Source organism: Hyperoodon ampullatus (genome assembly GCF_949752795.1).
Source record: "Hyperoodon ampullatus genome assembly, chromosome: X".
NCBI classification, from domain to species: Eukaryota; Metazoa; Chordata; class Mammalia; order Artiodactyla; family Ziphiidae; genus Hyperoodon; species Hyperoodon ampullatus.
In genome coordinates, this window is record NC_136913.1 from 53,653,750 (window position 1) to 53,673,974 (window position 20,225).

At 43.5% G+C, this 20,225-nt stretch overlaps 1 protein-coding gene across 3 annotated transcripts in view; it reads right to left on the minus strand.

Moving 5' to 3' along the window:
* Positions 1-18,481: 18,481 nt before the first annotated feature.
* The window catches only part of ZC4H2 (zinc finger C4H2-type containing), a gene marked incomplete at both ends in the record, with an annotated part of 34,157 nt that continues 32,413 nt past the window's right edge, over positions 18,482-20,225 (minus strand). For 2 of the 3 annotated variants that reach the window (XM_079727574.1, XM_079727575.1), the window contains one exon: positions 18,501-18,614. In XM_079727574.1, coding sequence (XP_079583700.1) covers positions 18,501-18,614 — 114 coding nt within the window. Of the gene's footprint in view, positions 18,615-20,225 lie in introns of all 3 variants that reach the window. The other variant, XM_079727577.1, reaches the window with a different exon arrangement.

Genomic DNA, 20,225 nt, shown 5'->3' on the forward strand with positions numbered 1-20,225 from the left:
TGCCTCTTTGGTGTAAAGATTATTTTCAGCTGATTATTTTGAGAAACAGAAGACATAGGAGAAGCTCTGGAAACAGACTAAAAATTACCATTTTGTACAGGAAATTTACATATATAAAAAATCTCCATTTATTAGGGTATCTCCCTCTCTGCACCAGGAAGAGAAAGAAGACTCAAAATCATAAAAGATTCTTGTCAGTGGAGAAGGTACCTATTTAAATCTCCATAACAAACTTCTCCCTTCCTAACAGTGCTTTTCCTAGTCGCCTCCCCATAACTGGCCTCCTCTGCACCCTTTCTTTGTGTCAGCTGAAGATGGTATTTAAGCCTGCATTATTCTTTTTTTCAGCTTTGTTGCTATACAACAAAGTTGTATATACAACTGTAATACTGTGTAAGGTTAAGGTGTAAAAAGTGATTATTTGATTAATGCTCATATTGTTAAATGTTTACCATGATAAAGTTAGTTAGCACATCCTTCACCTCACATAATTACCATTTTGTTGTTATTGTTATTGTTATGATGCAAACTTAAGACTAAATTCTAAGCCATCTCTTTCAGAGTCATCTATTTTTCCCTGGGTATCTCCGAAGTATGTATGAGACATACATTTTAATAAATGTTTTTGTTTTTCTCTTGTTAATCTGTCTTTTGTTACAGAAGCCCTAGCCAAGAACTTCAAAGAGTAGAGGAAAACTGATTTTTCTTCCCTACAGTACACAAGAGCATATTTTTCTCTTATATTTAAGTTTTTGATTTGCTTCCAGGAGCCTGTTTTGGAAGGAAATGAAAGTGAATGTGAAATAGAGACATAAATGAAAGTTACTCATTACTCAGAGACTTTTTTCAATTTCTGACCTGATTTCTTTGGGCTCCTTTTGGCTTGAGCAACCAAAGATTGAAGCCTCTCTCTATGACATTTAAGACAACAACAACTAAAGCAACAAAGACTCTATTCTATTTTGCTCAAACTTTTCACATTCCTGGAGTTTGATTCCATCACACCCACCTTATTCCAGATATCACAAGATCTCCCTATTCCTTCTCAAAGCAAATATATCCTCTTCGGCCTGATGTTCCAGGCCAACTGTAATCAGGGCCAACACACCTATCCAGTTTTACTTCTTACTCTTTCTTACTATGGACCTTCCACTAGCCTCAGGTTACTCTCCTCACTCTCCTCAGCATATCAACATTTGTATCATGAAAAAGTAGGTAATTAGCAGAGGAAATAAAGCCCTATGTTGCTATATGGTAGTGTGGAGAAAGAGGAAGAACACAGATGTTAATATTTTTCTTTTATTTTTTCACTGAAGAATAGTTAATTTACACTGTTGTGTTAGTTTCAAGTGTACAGCAAAGCGATTCAGTTACATACATATATACATATATATATATATATACTATTTCAGATTCTTTTTCATTATAGGTTATTACAAGATATTGAGTAGAGTTCTGTATGCAATACAGTAGGTCTTTTATGTTTACCTATTTTATATATAGTTATAGAGTTGTGTGTATATCTTAGCCCCATATTTCAAATTTATCTCCCCTGCCCCAACTATTCACTTGGGTAACCATAAGATTGTTTCCAAGTCTGTGAGTCTATTTCACTTTTCCAAAAAATTTCATTTGTGTCATTCTTTTTTAGATTCTAATATAAATGATATCATATGATATTTGTCTTTCTCTGTCTGACTTACTTCACTCAATATGACAATCTGTAGCTCCATCTGTGTTGATGCAAAGGCATTATTTCATTCTTTTTTATGGCAGAGTAGTTTTCCATTGTGTATATGTACCATATCATCTTTATCCATTCCTCTGTCGATGGACATTTAGGTTACTTCCATATTCTGCAATGAACTCCTTATTAATTTTCCGTCTGGATGATCTGTCCACTGGTGTAAATGGGGTGTTAAAGTCCCCCACTATCACTTTGTTCCTCTCGATTTCCCATTTTATGGCTGTTAGCATTTGGCTTATATATTGAGCTGCTCCTATCTTGGGTGCATGTATATTTACAATTGTTATATCTTCTTCTTGGATTGATCCCTTGATCATTATGTAGTGTCCTTCCTTGTCTCTTGCAACAGTCTTTATTTTAATGTCTATTTCCTCTGATATGAGTATTGTTACTCCAGCTTTCTTTTGATTTCCATTTGCATGGAATACTTCTTTCCATCCCCTCATTCTCAGTCTGTACATGTCCCTAGATCTGAGGTGAGTCTCTTGTAGACAGCAGATACACGGGTCTTGTTTTTGTATCCATTCAGCCAGTCTATGTCTTTTGGTTGGAGCATTTAATCCATTTACCTTAAAGTACTTATTATGCATGTTCCTATTGACATTTTCTTGATTGTTTTGGGTTTGTTTTGTAGGTCTTTTTTCTTCCCTTCCTCTTTTGTTCTCTTCTCTTGTGATTTGATGACTATCACTGGTGTTGTGTTTGGGTTGCTTTTTCTTTTTTGTGTGTGTATCTATCGTAGTGTTGGGGGTGTGCTGCATTCCCATGAGGTTTTGGAATAGCAGTGTGTATAGCTACAATGTTGTTATAAGTTCCTGGTCTCTTTCCCGCCTAGAGAAGTTCCTTTACCATTTGTTGTAAAGCTGGTTAGGTGGTGCTGAATTCTCTTAGATTTTGCTTGTCTGTGAAGCTTTTGATTTCTCTGTTGAATATGAATGAGAGCCTAGCTGCATAGAGTATTCTTGGCTGTAGGTTCTTCCCTTTCATCACTTTAAATATATCATGGGGCTTCCCTGGTGACACAGTGGTTGAGAGTCCAACTGCCGATGCAGGGGGCACGGGTTCGTGCTCCAGTCCAGGAAGATCCCACATGCCACGGAGCGGCTAGGCCCGTGAGCCATGGCCGCTGAGCTGAGCCTGTGCGTCTGGAGCCTGTACTCCACAACAGGAGAGGCCACAACAGTGAGAGGCCCGTGTACCACACACAAACACACACACACACACACACACACACACACACAAATATATATATATATATATATATCATGCCAATCTTGCCTTCTGACGGGCAGAGTTTTTGCTAAAAATAGCTGAGAACCTTATGGGGATTCCCTTGTATGTTATTTGTTGCTTTTTCTTGGTTGCTTTAATATTTTTTTCTTTGTCTTTAATTTTTGTCAGTTTGATTAATATGTGTCTCAGTGTGTTCCTCCTTGGGTTCATCCCATATGGGACCCTGTGCTTCCTGCACTTGAGTGAGTGTTTCCTTTCTCATGTTAGGGATGTTTTTGGCTATAATATCTTCAAATATTTTCTCAGGCACTTTCTCTTTCTCTTCTCCTTCTGGGACCCTATAATGTGAATGCTGGTCTGTTTAACATTGTCCCAGAGGTCTCCGAGACTGTCCTCATTTCTTTTCATTCTTTTTTTCTTTATTCTATTCTGTGGCAATGATTTCCACCACTCTGTCTTCCATCTCACTTTTTCGTTCTTCTAACTCGGTTATTCTGCTATTGATTCCTTCTAGTGTATTTTTCATGCCAGTTATTGTATTGCTCATTTCTGTTTGCTTGTTCTTTAAATCTTTTAGTTCCTTGTTAAACATTCTCTGTATCTTCTTGATCCGTGCCTCTGTTCTTTTCCTAAGATTTTGGAAAATCTTTACTATCATTACACTGAATTCATTTTCAGATAGATTGCCTATCTCCTCTTCATTTAGTTGTTCTTGTGGGTTTTTATCTTGTTCCTTCGTTTGCAACATATTTCTGTCATCTCATTTTGTCTAACTTTCTGTGTTTGTGGTCTCCTTTCCACAAGCTGCAGGATCGTAGCTCCTCTTGCTTCTTGTGTCCACCACTGGTGCATGAAGTTGTTGCAAGGGCTTGTGCAGGCTTCCTGTTGGCAGGGACTGGTGCCTTCCCTCTGGTGGGTCGAGCTGGGTCTTGTCCCTCTGATGGGCAGGGCCGTGTCAAGTGGTGCGTTTTGAGGTAGCTGTGAGCTCAGTACAACTTTAGGCAGCCTGTCTGCTGATGGGTGGGGCTGTGTTCCTGTCTTGCTGGCTGTTTGGTCTGAGGCATTCCAGCTCTGGAGACTGTAGGCTGTTGGGTGGGATCGGGTCTTGGTGCCAAGATGGGGACCTCTGTGAGAGCTCACGCTGATCAATATTCTCTGGAGCGTCTGCCACCAGTGTCCTTGCCCCCAGAGAACCTATCCTGGAACAACGATTTAAAAGATGGCTGCTGCCTTTTCAGCAGACTCCATGGAGGACCAGAGAAAATGGAGAATCTTTCCAAAGCTCCCCAGGAACGACAGTTTAAAAGATGGCTGCCTTCTCAACAGAATCCATAGACAACTGGAGATAATGGAACAGAATCTTTCTGATATAGATCACCAGTGTGTTATAAAAGGATAAAACTCAGGAACAGCCATATAGATGAGATGCATAAGACAAGGTATGTGGGGATGGCGTGGATCTTCTGTGCTCTCTCCAGGCCTGCCTCTCTCCCCTCTCTCCATCAAACCCTAATGAGAGCCTTGCTGGGTACAGTATTCTTGGTTGTAGGTTTTTCTCTTTCATCATTTAAAATATATTGTGCCACTCCTTTCTGGCCTGCAGAGTTTCTGCTGAAAAATCAGCTGATAGACTTATGGGAGTTCCCTTGTATGTTATTTGTTGCCTTTCCCTCCTTGCTTTTAATACTCTCTCTTTGTCTTTATTTTTTGTCATTTTGATTACAATGTGTTGTGGTTTATTCCTCTGTGGGTTAATTCTGTATGGGACTGTCTGTGCTTCCTGGACTTGGGTGACCATTTCTTTCCCCAGGTTAAAGCAGTTTTCAGCTATTATCCCTTCAAATACTTTCTCCGGGACTTTCTCTCTCTCTTCTCCTGCTGGGACCCCTATAATGCGAATATTAGCGCCTTTGGTGTCGCCCCTGTGGTCTCTTAAACTGTTCTCATTCTTTTCATTCTTTTTTCTTGTTTCTGTTTGGCAGCAGTGATTTCTACTACTCTGTCTTCCTGCTCACTGATCCGTCCTTCTGCCTCACTTAGTCTACTATTGATTCCTTCTAGTGTATTTTTCATTTCAGTTATTGCGTTCTTTAATTCTGTTTGGTTTTTCTTTATAGTTTCTAATTATTTGTTAAAAACGTCCAATTTCTCACTCTGTGCATTCATTCTCCTCCCAAGTTCTTTGATCATCTTTACGATCATTACTCTGAACTCTTTCCCGAGTAGATTGCCTGTCTCCACCTCACCTAGTTCTTCTTCTGGGGTTTTATCTTGTTCCTTCGTCTGAAACATTTTCCTCTGTCACCTCATTTTGCCTAAATTGCTACTTGTATTTTTATGTATGTGGTAGGTTGGCTACGTTTCCCGATCTTGGAGTAGTGGCCCTCTGTAGGAGACATCCTATCTGTCCCTGCAGTGCACTCCCCACTCATCCCCCCAAGGGCCGGGGGCCAGCTGGTCCCAGGGTAGTGTCTGGCCTGTGTTTGCAGACTTGATCTGCAGGCTGTGAGACTGTAGTTTTCTTGCTGCTGGTGTCTGCCTCCTGCTGGATGAGGCTGGTCTAGAGGTTTGTGTAAGCTTCCTGGTGGGAGGGGCTGGTCCCTGCACCCTGGTGGGTGGAGCTGCGTCTTGGTCCTCTGGTGGGCAGGGGCTGTGTCCAGAGGTATGTCTAGAGGTGGCTGTGGGATCAGGAAGTCTTTAGGCAGCCTGTCTGCTGGTGGTTGGGGCTGTGTCCCCACCCAGTTGGCTGCTTGGCCTGAGGCATCCCAGCACTGGAGCCTTCAGGCTGTTGGATGGAGCCAGGTCTTGGTGCCAAAATGTCAGCCTCTAGGAGAGTTCACACACATGAATTCTCTCCGATATACCTGCCACCAGTGTCTACATCCCCAAGGTGGGCCATAGCCACCCCCTTCCTTCCAAAACCAGCAGTTAGGCCTAGTTTGGTGTCCTATCAAAGTACTGCTTTTGCCCTTGGTCCCAGTGCACATGAGAATTTGTGTGCATCCTTAAAGAGTGAAATCTTCATTTCCCCCAGTCCTGCAGAGCTCCTGCAATCAAGCCCTGGTGTCCTTCAAAGCCAAATGCTCTGGGGGCTCATCTTCCTGGTGCCGGACACCTGGGAGGGGGGTTTGTTGACATGGGGCTCAGAACGCTCACTCCTGTGGGAGAACCTCTGTAATGTAATTATTCTCTAGTCTGTGGGTCATCCACCCTGGAGGGTATGGGATTTGCTTACATCATTAGTCTTCCCCTCCTACTAGTCTCGTTGTGGTTCCGTCTTTATGTCTTTAGCTATGGAGGATCTTTCCTGGTAGGTTTCAGTCTTTTTCAATGATGGCTGTTCTGCAGATTGTTGTGATTTTGGTGTGCTCATGAGAGGAGGTGAGCTTAGGGTCTTTCTACTCTGCCATCTTGGCTGCTCTCCCCTGGTCAGGGTGCATGGGATGGCCTCATCCAGGGCCACCTGCAGCCAGGCAGGAGTCTGCCTGCCCATCGGTCCCATCCTGTTTCCTCCTACTGCCCGAGTGAGCATATTCTCGCTTCCTCCAGACGGCATTAATATTGTGACTTTAGGCAAATTACTTAACCTCTGGGCTTTAGTTCTTTCATCAGTAATGTGGATCAATTAATGCCTAGTTAGAACAATGGTTTGGAGTATAACAGATATTCCAACTATGCTCACTTCAGAAGTCAGATAGAACTGAAATGCCAATAGGATGGCCCCTTCAACTCCACAGGAGTATGTTTGCATATGAAACCAAGGAGCCTTCTTGGGAAACAGTTACCCTAAAGGGTGGGAGAGTCAAGAATAATGGCTCAGTGTTCAGTGGAAAGATTCTGAGTACAGTATAGGGTCTGCCACTCACATTTGCCCAGTCTCTGAGAACCCATTCCTAAGTCTCATGAAAGTTGGACTTAGAGATTTCACTGGCAACTTTGCCTGTGTTACATGGAACTAGTGAAAGTAGTGTCTGCTTTTCCTCATAAAACAGACCAAGTGGCTCAAGAATCAAGCATAGAAAGGGGGCATCACACCAGGGAGCAAGAGGAAAATGAAGTGAAATGACTGACACCAGGTAGTAATCAGAAGGAATATATTAGCAGAATACATGAGAACCTCCTGAGGATTCCCAGGTTTCCTTAGGAGGCATTTCAATGTCCTTGACTTCCCACTGAGGGAGTCTGGGTAGAGCTAGGAAAAAAAATGTTACTATTAATTTGTGGCCCATTTTTCCCCAGATGATTTTATAATGAATATTTTCAAGCGTATACACAAATAGAGTATAGTGTGATCAAACCTCAAGCACCCACCTCCCAGTTTTAACATTTGTCTGCACATGGCCATTCTATATCCCTCTTTACTCTCTCACCTCCTTATTGGAATAGTCTGTAGCAAAGCCTAAACATCATTTCATTTCATCCTAAAATACTTCAGTATGTATTTCTAAAAGATAAGGACCCTTTTCTTTTCCTCCCAACATTACTGCTGTATCATTATCACAGCTTAAAGAGTTCACAATTCCTAATGTCATCAAATAGTCAATCAGTGCTCAAATTTCCCTGACTTTTCTTATACTTTACAGTTAGTTTGTTTGAATTGGGATCCAATCTAAGATCTAGAAATTGTATTTTGTTGATTCATATCTTAATTCTCTTTTAACCTACAAATTATCAGTGATAGGCAGATTAATGCCCCCCCCCAACATGTCCACATCCTAATCCCTGAAAGCAGTGAATGCATTAGGTTACATGGCAAAGGGAAATTAAGGTTGCAGGCAGAATTAAGTTTGCTAATTAGCTGATCTTACAATAAGGTGATTATCCTGTATTATCTGGGTGGATCCAGTGTAATCACAAGGGCCCTGAAAAGTGGAAGAGGAAGACAGGAGAGAAGAATCAGAGGGAGATGTGAGTACAGAAGAATGTCAGAGAGATTCAACATTGCTGGCTTTGATGATGGAGGAAGGCGGCCATGAGCCAAGATGTGTGGGCAGTCTCTAGAAGCTGGAAAGCACAAGGAAATGGATTATCCCCTAGAGCCTCCAGAAAGGGAAAGAGCTCTGTCAACACTTTGGTTTTGCCCCAGTGATACCCGTGTTGGACCTTTGACTTACAGAACTGTAAGATAATAAAGTTGTGTTGTTTTAACCCACCAAGTGTGTGGTAATTTGTTAAAACATCACATTGAAAGCTAATTCATTCTATTACTCTCTTTTCTCTCTCTCCATTATTTCTTGGTGAAACCACATTTGTCCTACAGAATCTCCTACATTCTGAATTTACTTGATTGCATTCCTATGGTGTCATTTAACATGTTCCTCTGTCCCTTGTATATCCTGTAATGTGGTAATTACATCTAGAGACTTGATCAGATTCATGTCAACTCATCAACATAGCTACTTCATAGGCATTGAGTGGTCTTCCTTTCCCAGGTGATTCTGTGGCATCCAGGCCATGGACCAGCATTTGGAAACCACTGATCTTGTCTGACTCCTAGGAATATTGAAGCCCAGAGAGAAGATGAGACACACGCAAGATCACACAGGAAGTTAGTGGCAGAGATGAGACTATAATTTTGATTTGAAATTCATAATACCACCAGATCCTGGGGCTAGTTGGATCCTCAAATGGTCATTGAGGCAGAGCTCACATAATCAATAAATAAATAATTTTTAGGTGATTCAACATTTAGCTCATAGGGTAGCCTCAATCTTAGAAAAAGATTTCAAGTCTTTCACCCTAAACTGCTGCCAGAATGGGAAAAAAAGAAGAGTCAGTTTAACTGGACCCTGGCTAATCTTGCGGTTTGTTCTTCTGGGGAAGCTCTTCCTCAGAGTGACATCCTAGCGTGGTCACTCCAATTCTGCTTCTTGCCACCTTCTGAGTCAGGGTTCAAGAACATAGATAGCCCTTGTGACAGAATACACTCACAAACACACACGCACGTGCACATACACACACACATGCACGCGTGTGTGCAACTAACATGAGGAGAGTTTGTTTGTTATAATTCATAAAATCACTTTATCATCCATTATGCCATTTGATCCTCCTCAAAGTCCTGGGAGGTGTTCTGAGCAATAACTATTACCCCCATTTTACACATGAGCAAACTGAGGCTCAGAAAGGTAAAGTGACTTACTCCAGGTCACAAAGATTTCAGATCTGTCTGACCCCAGCCTCTACATCCTTGGGTCCCCCAGCCATGTCTTCTTCCCAAACTAAGCCCCTCATGTGTCCACCTGCAGGCTCAGGCCCAACACAGCCCCTGAGCCAGTCCCCATCAGAGTAACAACTTGGTCAGCAGCTTCTTTGTACTAAGCAATAAGACTTGGAATTAAGATGTATTGCTTCCCAGGTCACTAAGGAATAACAGCCACCATTTATTGAGCACCTACCACCTGCTAAGTATTCTTCTAAGCCCTTAGATGGATTCCCCCTTTAAGGCTTGTGGCTTGTCCCATGGGACCGAGCTCCTTTATGCCCCCTCCCCTCCATCACAGCTCACTGCCTTGCAGCTACAATGGCCAGAGGCTACCTTTGGTCACATTGAAGACAAGATCACTTAGGGATGCCTCAGAGAAGAGGGTATCCAGTAGAAGGACATCTAGCTACTTTGATGAATCAGGGCAAAGGTGGCATCATGAACCTAGAATAGGCTGGAACACAGGAAGAGACCTCGGTTCTAGCTCTTCCTCTGCAGAAGACTGATTTGTGACCTCGTGCCAGTCCCTTCCTTTCTCTGGGCTTAATGTTCCCGTTAGCATGAGGACGAGTTTGACTAAGGGACTCTAAGTACCTTTCCAGCTCTAAATTCCTAGGCTCAAATCTAACAAGGGATCAGCTGTGTAAGGAATGGGAACTAATGTCTGGCAAGTTATTGAAGGGATTTTAATGGGGTCACACAGGGATTATTGAATTTATTTTTGAAGCTTTAAGGTGTGCTGCCGTTTACTCCTCTGATTGTCCAGGGACAACTGCTGAGTTTCTTCATACCGAAGTTGATCAAGCTGGTTGCATAACAGAGTAGAGGCTGCTAAGAGCCCTAGGCTGGGTGAATACCTATCATATTATTGGGCTCTGAGGCAAAACTGAAACTGGGTTTTCTCCTTCCTTCCCTCCTCCAATCCTGAACTTAAGGAAGAGAAGGAGTGTGTCTAAATTAACATTTAGAAGATGGACTAAATAGATACATCAGGAAACCTCATTAATCTTCCAGTAGTCACCCGTCAGCTGGCATTGCAGCATAGCCTTAGGTCCTCCCATCTCACTCAACACCTTCTCCATGCTGTGGTTGATCGTGACCCATCCTGCAGAATGCTTTGGGGGAAATTAAAAAGGGAATTTAGAAGGCTTCTAGAGTTGCCTACAGGAAACAATATGGATGTCTACCAGCATCTATCCCCCTGCCACTAATGGCCACAAAAGAGAGAGTCAGAGAGGGGAAGGGAAGCACTGAGAGATACTGGGCAATTCCAGCCAGAGCTGTACCACTGTTTGGCTTGGGCAGTGCTTAGCATGATGGGAGGCAGGACAGGGGAAGGGGAATGGAGCAAGTGTCTGATTACCATTGTCCTCATAAGACAGGGCCAGGACTGGGCCAGCTAGTCTAAAAAGTCTACCAACTGAGGTCAAAGTTGTATTCAGAGAGGCCACAACCAGAGCATAAGCCCCAAGACAGCATGCCAGTGGATGAGCTGAGGTTCCAACATTGCTCAATCAACCCCAAACCCCAAGACCCAAGGGGGACCAAAGGTATAATCAAGGTCAAGAGCCAAGAGTGTGCATTGCAAAAAGATGAAATTGGGGCAAATGTAGGTCAGGAACAAGCAAGGGGGTGCCTCAGAGACTTGTCATAAACAGCCTTGTGGCATTTATGAGGTATGGGGTACCTAGTTTGTGCATTTCTCCAGTTGGCTTAAATGGTCAGAGCAAAGATGGAGCACCCCTACCTCCAACACATACATGCTATTCCCTGGTAAGGGTTGGCCCTTGACTTCACTTTATTGGTGAAGGAATCTAATGTGTTCATGAGCATTCCTGAGATGGAAGGTGGCTTTTCACAAGCTTTCGCCTGGCCCCAAACCCTTTATTGCACCAGAAACTGGGTTTGCCTGTGGTGCTAGTGGAAGTTCAGACTTCCTCCATTCTGCTCTCCAGTTCCCCACCTCAACTAGCTGGGGCTGGATACAGGGCTAGAAGATGGGGAATGTGCTCTAGGCAGGCCAGGTGGAGCAGTGGCAGTGGCAGATAAGTGAATCTTCATAGACGTTGGCAGCTGGAAACAGAATGCCATGGGGTTTGTTTCCTTAGTAACCGTTTCCAGATTTTTGCAGGGGTAAGGGTGATAAAGATGGCCTCTGTATGGAGATTGTCTTCTCTGGTGCTCAGGGATGAGTGTTGGCTTCACATTATTCCTCTGTAAACTCCAGTGAGTCCTATAGCAATTTTTGAAGCTATGTTGCTCATGCAAGTGGCTGACGGCTGCTGGTGGTGCGCTGAGGGGCGGGGTAGTAGCAGAAGTAATTGCCACCATTGGGGTAGAATGGAGAACAGCAGCCAGTTATACCCATAGATTCAGCAGTTGTGAATCTAAGCTTAGTGTCAGTAAGAAGTGTAACATCTGAGGTACTCTCTTGCTGGGCTCTGATTATTCCTGGGTTGTGGATGATAGGCTAGAAAGACAAAGGTGGAGAGGGCACTGAACAATACTTTCCAATGTATCATCGCCCTGTCCTGCTGTGGCTTTAGGACGACACTCACGTCAGTTATGCAGTTCATGGTGACTGTGTCCAGGAGCACTTCCATTGAAAGTCAGACTGTGGATCTCTTTGGGAGACTGGTTATGCACTTGAGTTTTGGTGTCTGATTTCTTAGGTTTGAGCCCCAGCTCTGCAACTCACTGCACGACCTTGGGCAAGAAACCTAACACACTTGGTGCCTCCGATTTTTGTGAAATGGGGATAAATAATCGCACATATCTTTTAGGACTTCTGTGAAGGTTAAATGTGAGCATTATGTGAAGCACACAGTTCAATGCCTAGACCATAGTAAATGCTCACTAAGTAAAGAGAAGCTATTATACTGTGTCTCTTTCAGGTCTATCTTCACCCCAATGCATGTGTCACAGAGGGACATACATTAGAAGGCATCGGACCAAAAACAGAGCCATCAAGGGTCCTGGCAATCCATGTTTTTTAAGGGATATGGTGCCATGCCAGAGTAGCATTAGGCAGAAGGAATGCACTTCTATGTGCACTTTTCTCTTGGGAACCCATAAACAGCCATTTGTATTCTTGGGGAACCCCTAGGCTGACTCTTCACTTTTTCCTGGTGCTGCCACGTATGGACATCTGTTTCTTGCTCCTTTTGGACGAATATAACCACCTGCCTGCTGTGGAATCATCCTCTCTGCTTTCTGGATGGAACCCAGAGGCCTCCTGGTGGGCAATGTGGTTACTTGGTCAGGATGTGGAAGAATGTCTGGAGTCAGGGTTGGCATTAGAACTCAGAGATCAAGGGCAGTGTCTCAGGCCCTTGGAGTTGTCAGGGTTATGGAATTTCAAGCTCAGACGGCTAGGACTAAGGTGATGTATGGAGGAGAACGGCGGAGGCATTAACTGCCTCTGCACTGGGTGTGCACAGCAATGTGGTGGGAGGTTCCGTAACAGGTTCACCCCATCACCAGCAGGGGGCAGCATCTGCCCAGATGGCAGGGTAAGTGGGTCAGGGCCAGATCTGAAACTGTCTGCCCAGAGCCCCTGAGCATGCTATGACATGAATTAGAAACAACAGGTGACAGCTGCCCTTAACACTACAGAAAGAAAGAAGGCTCACAGTACTGCTGGGCCTAAGACCGTGGGATTTCCCAGGATGTAGGACTTTCAGTTTTAAAACCAGAGCAGTCCTGGGCAAACTGGGACAAGTTGGTCACCTTAAGTAGGAACGCAGCGCTGTCTCTCCCTCTCTCTCCATTATCATCTGTTCTACCAGATGCTCTGCCAATTCCACATGGTGGGGGCGGGGTGGGGTGGTGGTCAGTGAGAGCTATGCTGATTATACAAGAGGTCAAATTAGAAAGTGGGAATGCTGGGGAACAAACCAAGGGTTTTAGACAGAGAAGTAACATTACCAGGTAGATGTATTATGGCCCCGATATTTTATTATGAAAAAAATTACATATACAGCAAATTTTACAGGTAGCATCCATATGCCCGCACCTAGATCCTACAATTAGCATTTTCCTGGACTTCTTTTATCACATATCTGTTCTTCTATCCATCCACCAATCCACCTAAATTTTGATGCATTTCAAAATAAATTGTAGACAGCACTACACTCTTCCAAGCATTTCTGAGGTCTAGTGGAGTCAGACAGACCCAAATTTGAAGGCATTTGACTTCTACCAGCTTAAATTTTCTCATCTCTAAGTTGATGACACTGAGTGTTGGTAGGAAGATTTGATTTGCTTACTTTATGAAACACTCAGATAATGCTTTCTGTGTGCAACTCATAAATATTATCTCATTTAATCCTAGTAAAAATCCAATGAGGTAAATTCTGTCATTACCCCCATTGTACAGATGAGGTTTCAAGAAGTTAATGAGCTCCCTGAAGGTCACACGATCAGCAAATGGCATTGGTCAGAGTTGAATCCAGACTCTCTGACTTTGGTATCCACGCCCTTAGCCACTACACTATGTTTCCTCCCACAGCACCCACTAAATTATGGACATCCAGTGAATGGTGACCCTCGCCTTCTTTGTTTTTAAATCTTTCACTGCAACCCCAGAGAGTAGGTATTATCTCCAGTTTACATATGAGGAAACTGGAGGTTGGAAATGTTTGATAACTTCCTCAAGAATGCACTGCTAATAAGTAAAGAATTGGGGATTTGAACCCAGGAACGGCTCATTCCTGGGTCAGTGTCATTTCCCTGTACTGCACAGTACAGAAACCACTGAAGTGCATATGAGCCTAGACCGCTTATGGGGGATTCTTTTATAGGGATGGTCTTTCCTCCGCCATAGCAGAAAAGAATGTGGTGAAAAGAGGGGCTTCTGCCTAGTTCCCATGAGGGGCCAGTGTCTTTCTTTTTATAACTATGAAACAGACTCAGTGCCAAGTGGCAGCAGTGCCTTGGAATCTCATCAAGCTCCAGGAAAGGAACCATGAATCTTAGCTATCAACTATCCCTCTGAGGGAGGCCTTACATGGGGGCAACCCCTTCCCTACTGTACCCTGCCTCCTCTTCCCTTTTCTCCCCCACCCTTCTCCTCCCCTTCCCTTCCCTTTCTCTTCTTCTTCCTCCTCCTCCTCCCCCTCCTCCTCGTCCTCCTCATCATCATCTTTGGCCCCTCATGAAGCCAGTCATAATCATTATCATTTTCTTCCTCATAGCTATCATTTACTGAATGCTTCTCAAGTGCTGTTCTAGGCACTTTACATATATTATTAGCTCATTTAATCTTCACAACAATGCCATGAGGAGAGGACTACTACTATTCCTACCTCACATATGAGATATTGGAGCCCCAGAGGGGTTAAGTACCTAACATAAGGGCACCTGGCCCTGAGTTAACAGCCTTCCCAGAGTTCACCTTGGGAGATGTTGATCATTGCAAAGATGCTGATAATCGCTATGGGAAAGCTGGGGGCATAATAGTAACAGGGAACTGGACTTTAAGAGCAGAATTGCTAAAATTGCCTGGCCTTCCCCTGTGGAGTGAGCACCTATCCTCAGTGTAAAAGCGACCCATCTGTCACAAAGCATGTATACAATCACCCCCACTGTGTCAAACGTGTAAAGAGAGCCCCAAATCGGGTTATTCCCAGATTGGAAGGCCTGGGTTCTAGTTGTGGCTTTGCTCTTAACCTGCTAAATGACCTTGGGCAAGTCAGTTCCCCTCTCTGGGTCTCATTTATAAAATGTAATACTACATGCTCTACTAACAGTACAGGGCTACTTAATGTGAGCATTAAATGAGAATGTTGAAGAAGGTGCTTTTTACAGCATCTTACCAATATAACAAATAACTTCCCTTACACTCCTCCTCCTCCTTCATCTCTCTCTCTTTCACCTGCCTCGTCTTCGTCTTTTACTCTGTTTTGTTCCTTCTCTTCCTTTCTTTAGTCTCCTCTAACCAGGTCTCAGACTTATCTGAAGAACTGCTCTTAGGCAGAAGAAACACAGGCTTTAAAGGCAGACAGACCTAGCTTTGCCTCCTGGCTTTGCCCCTTCCTAGTTGTTTGTTGGGCAACCATTTTACCCTTTTTGAGCCTCAGTTTTATCATCTGTAAAAATAGACACGCATAATGCCTTCCTTGTAAGGTTGTTTTTGGATGATGTGGTAGGTTGTCTGCAAATACGACCAAGAATTGCCCCCATCTCTGGCATACATGCAGCTCCTCCCATCAAGAGGCGGAGTCTCTTTTCCCCACTCCTTAAATCTGGGCTGGCTCTGTGACTTGCTTTGACCAATAGAGTACAGCAGCAGTTTTGCTGTATGACTTCTGGTCTTATGCCACAAAAGGCCTTGCAGCTTTTGTTTTCACCCTCTGGGAAGACTGCTGCCACATAAAAAAAAAAAAAAAATGTCTCACTACTCTACTTGGAGAGAGAGGCCCAATGGAGAAAGAAAGGCCCTGGAGAGTAAAATACTACAAAGGGAGGTGGGAGGCCCAGCCAGCCCACAGCTGTTTCAGCCACCACAGCTGAGGTATCAGACAAGTGAGAGCACACATCTTGGGTCCTTCAGCCCCAGCCAAGCTGTCTGAGGCAACACCACATGGAACAGAAATAAGCCATTCCCAGCAAGTCCTGCTCAAATTGCAGAATCACGAGTAAATAAACCGTGACTGTTTTAAGCCACTAAGTTTTTGAGTGGTTTGTTTCACAACAGATAGCTGAACCAGAAAAATTAAATGAGATAGTAGCACCCCACCCAGTGGCTGGCAGGTATAGGTGCTCAACATTTGATTGTTCCCTTCCCATTCAGAGGTGTTCCCTGGGAAACAGCTGACCTGGCTAGTTGTGCTGCAACTGAATTGACAGATCTGACCTCCAGTGTGCCAAAGATGCAGAGCAATGACCACTTCTCCTATACTTTACAGGGACCTGCTGAGAGCTATACAGGTTAAGGTGTACTCCAAGTTACACAGCTGAGTGTCCTCCCTTTGTCCAGACTGCGTCTAGGCCACCTTAAAAGCAGGCTTGTAGCTGAACAACATCTGGGGTGGTAGAGTAATGTCAGCTAAGACAAATAGTGTTTCTTTTGACCGCTCATCCAATCAACCCGGTGCCAGAGGCACAAGGGGTAGAAGTACTTACTATATGCCTGGCATTGCTCACAACAGTGCCAGAAGTAGGTACTGTTATTTTCCCCATTTTTCCAGATGAGGACACTGAAGCACAGAGAAGTTGGGTTTCTGGAAAGCATTGGGACAGTTTAATGCACAGGATATCAATTAGGGAGCCCTTGGGATCAACACTTGTAGAAGAAAAGGGAAGAGAAGGAGGCAGGATTGGACAGAGGGAGCTATTGAACTGCAACTCAGTCTTAATGGAAACCACAGTCCACCCATGGGGAGCTCTGAAGCTGGGATGACCCTTCGGAGTTTTTCCCTATTGTATCCTCATAGGAGAACAGGCCTTTACATTCCTGCATCAGTCACTGAATTCCTAGTCTCTGATTTCTAGTTCAGAGTTATTTCACCTACTCCTGTGTTCAAGCCATCCCAAAAGGGAGAAAAGCTTAAAAAAGTGATCATTGAGAAAACGTAGGGAAAAAAATGGACTCTGGTACCAGACAAATCTGTGTTCAAATCCTGAATCTTCTCTTACTAGCTGTCTGTTTAACTCTGTACAAGTTATTTAACTTCTCTGAGCTTCAGTTTACATTTTTGGAAAAGGGCAATAAGAATACTTAGCTTGAAAGGTTGTTTTGAAAATCAAATACAATCATCTATATAAAGCATCTTACATAGAGACTTGACACAGAGTAGTCACTGCATACATGGAAATTATTATAAAAATAGGGTAAATTATTATGTGACGGCGTGCCTGGTTTTCTCACTTATAGGGTGGAGTGAATAAGAGTAAGAAGAGCTACCCAGAGGGGAAAGGGCATTACATCTTTTCTGTTACCTGGTACTTGTAGGCACTGAGTCAGCATTTACTCCAATGAACAAATGTTTATTTAAAAGGATTTGTACAGACAGAACGCTCTTACTTTCAAAGAGCAGAGGAACCTTTTATATATTATGAACACACGGACAACTGTGGCAACTTAAAACTACAGCTAAGAAAGGAAGGAAAAATATCCCCCCTCCCCAGCCAGGAGCTAACACTTTTTCAGTCAGCCAGCCCCCATCCCTGTCCCTTAAGTTTGAGAGTGACTTGACTAGAGATGTGGCTTTGGAGGAGGGAAGAGCTGTAGGGCTTGGGGAGCCTGGTGCCTTTTATTCTGAGAGGGAAATCCACCTGCACAATCCACAGGAAAAGGGGTGGCCAAAAGCTGACCTGAGCTGAGGCTGCCTTAGAGAAGAGAGACTGGAGTAGAAGTCCCACCTACCTGCATGTGTAAAGTGATTGGCATTCACTTGAATCTCAACCCACTACTCTGACCTCTAAGATATACCATTTGAGTAAGTACCAGAGTAATGGTTTTGGATAAAAGGCAACACAAATGTCAGCCTGGGGCCTCTCCAGCCTAAGGCAGCCCCGATAGCAGAGCCCTCAGACCAATGACCTAGGCAACGAGTTAGGCGGGACTTGTGGAGTGGGTCTGGCTCCCTGATTTCACTGTGGGGAACATCTGCTACTGATTTTCAAAAGCTAGGGTTTATTATGGGAGAAAAGCCCACAGATTTTAGGATCGCCAGACACATAGCCTGGTACCTGAGAACTTTAGTGTATCTGGGAAACTGCCAGGTGGTGGGGTGGTGAGCTCAATAATAACAGCCAGGCCTCCCAAATGAATATGAAAAGGAGAGCTTGTCCAAGCTACCTCCGGGCCTTGAGGATGAGATGAGGTTGTGGGTGGGGGAGATAAATGCACCAAGCCTATTGAAACATCCAGCAAGAAGACTGTTGTCTCTTCAGAGCCTAAGGCAAAAGTACAGGGAGGGGGCACACTGGAGCCTTCACCTGAAACAAGATATGGGCCTCTCCAGGCCCTCAGGCCTTAGGCCCCAGGCCTCAGGCACAAGAGACAGAGAATCACATCTGGGACTTCCACCTTTCCCTTAGCTCCAAACAAGGGCAGGGGTTGAAATGTGGGTGAGAGAGAAGGGATCTTCAGACACAACTGTCATTAGCACCTGAACCACATCTCTTCCTAAACCAGAAACTCCAAGAGCAAAAAGAAATAAGAGAAAAGTGAGAGAGGGGTTGTGCTTCCATCACATTAAATAGGAGACTTTGTAGAGGTGGGGAAGGGTTGTTTCACATGGAGACATCAATCACTCTGGCCAAGGGGAGGGGTTATGAGCAGCAGAGCTCTAAGTGTTCTCCCTCTTTTCATTCATCCTGCTTCCGTTTTGGCTTTTTGGGGTTCCTGGACCGACTCTTGGCTTTGCACAGAGGGCATATAGGTGCATTCCGGTGAATTTGTTGGTGACATGACAAGCAGGCCTGGTGGGGGGCACAAGACAAAGCAAGTTAGTGGTCAGATTCTTCTAGGTCATGGCTCATCTTTCCCAGGGGCCCCCACAAGCAATTGCGATTTCCCAACAGGAAGGAGCAAGACCTAAGTAGTGAGTCCCAAGTAGCGAGATCTGTGCTGGATATAAGGGATGCAAAGGATATAAGGGAGTGAAAGTCAAAGAGGGGTACTGAGGAAAAATATCCAAAATTTGGCAATAAGGCAAAATGTGAATTGCATATTCATTAAGCATTATACTGGAGCATGGTCTAACAGGCTCACTCAAGGATTATTTAATTCTCTAGGACAGGTATCAATAAACTTTTTCTGTAAAGGCCAAGATAGTAAATATTTTGGACTTTCTTTTCAGGTCATATGATTTTAGTTGCAACTACTCAGCTCTAACTGCCTTACATAAAAGAAGCTATAGACAATACATAAACAAGCAGAAATGTGTGTGGGCCAATAAAACTTTATTTACAAAAATGGGGAGCAGGTCACACTTGGCCTATGGGTTCTGGTTTGCTGACCCTTGCTCTAGGAGACCGTCTCTTTGTTTGACTATTTACTACTTATTTAAAAAAATTGAAGTATAGTTGATTTAAAATGTTGCGTTAGCTTCTGGTATACAGCAAAATGATATAGATGATAGATAGATAGATAGATAGATAGATAGATAGATAGATAGATAGATATTCTTTTCTGTTATGGTTTATTACAGGATATTGAATATAGTTCCCTGTGCTATACAGTAGGACACTGTTGTTTATCTATTTTATACACAGTAGTCTGTATCTGCTAATCCCAAAAGCCTAATTTACCCCTGTCCCACCCCCTTTCCCCTTTGGTAACCATAAGTTTGTTTTCTATGTCTGTGAGTCTGGTTCTGTCTTGTAAATAAGTTCATTTGCATCATATTTTATATTTCACATATAAATGATATCATATGGTATTTGTCTTTCTCGGTCTGACTTACTTCACTTAGTATGATAATCTCTAGGTCCATCCATGTTGCTGCAAATGGCATTATTTCATTCTTTTTTTATGGCTGAGTAGTATTCCATTGTATATATGTACCACATCATCTTTTCCGTTCATCGGTCGATGGACATTTAGGTTGCTTCCATGTCTTGGCTATTGTAAATAGTACTGCTATGAACATTGGGGTGCACGTATCTTTTTGAATTAGAGTTTTCCCTGGATATATGCCTAGGAGTGGGATTGCAGGATCATATGGTAACTCAAATTTTAGTCTTTTAAGGAACTTCCATACTGTTCTCCATAGTGGCTGCACCGATTTACATTCCTACCAACGGTGTAGGAGGGTTCCCTTTTCTCCACACCCTCTCCAGCATTTGTTATTTGTAGAATTTTTAATGATGGCCATTCTGACCGGTGTGAGGTGATACCTCATTGTAGTTTTGATTTGCATTTCTCCAACAATTAGTGATGCTGAGCATCTGTTCATGTGCCTATTGGCCATCTGTATGTCTTCTTTGGAGAAATGTCTATTGAGGTCCTCTGCCCATTCTTTGATGGGATTGTTTGTTTTTGTGTTATTGAGTTGTATGAGCTGTGTTTATATTTTGGGAATTAAGTCC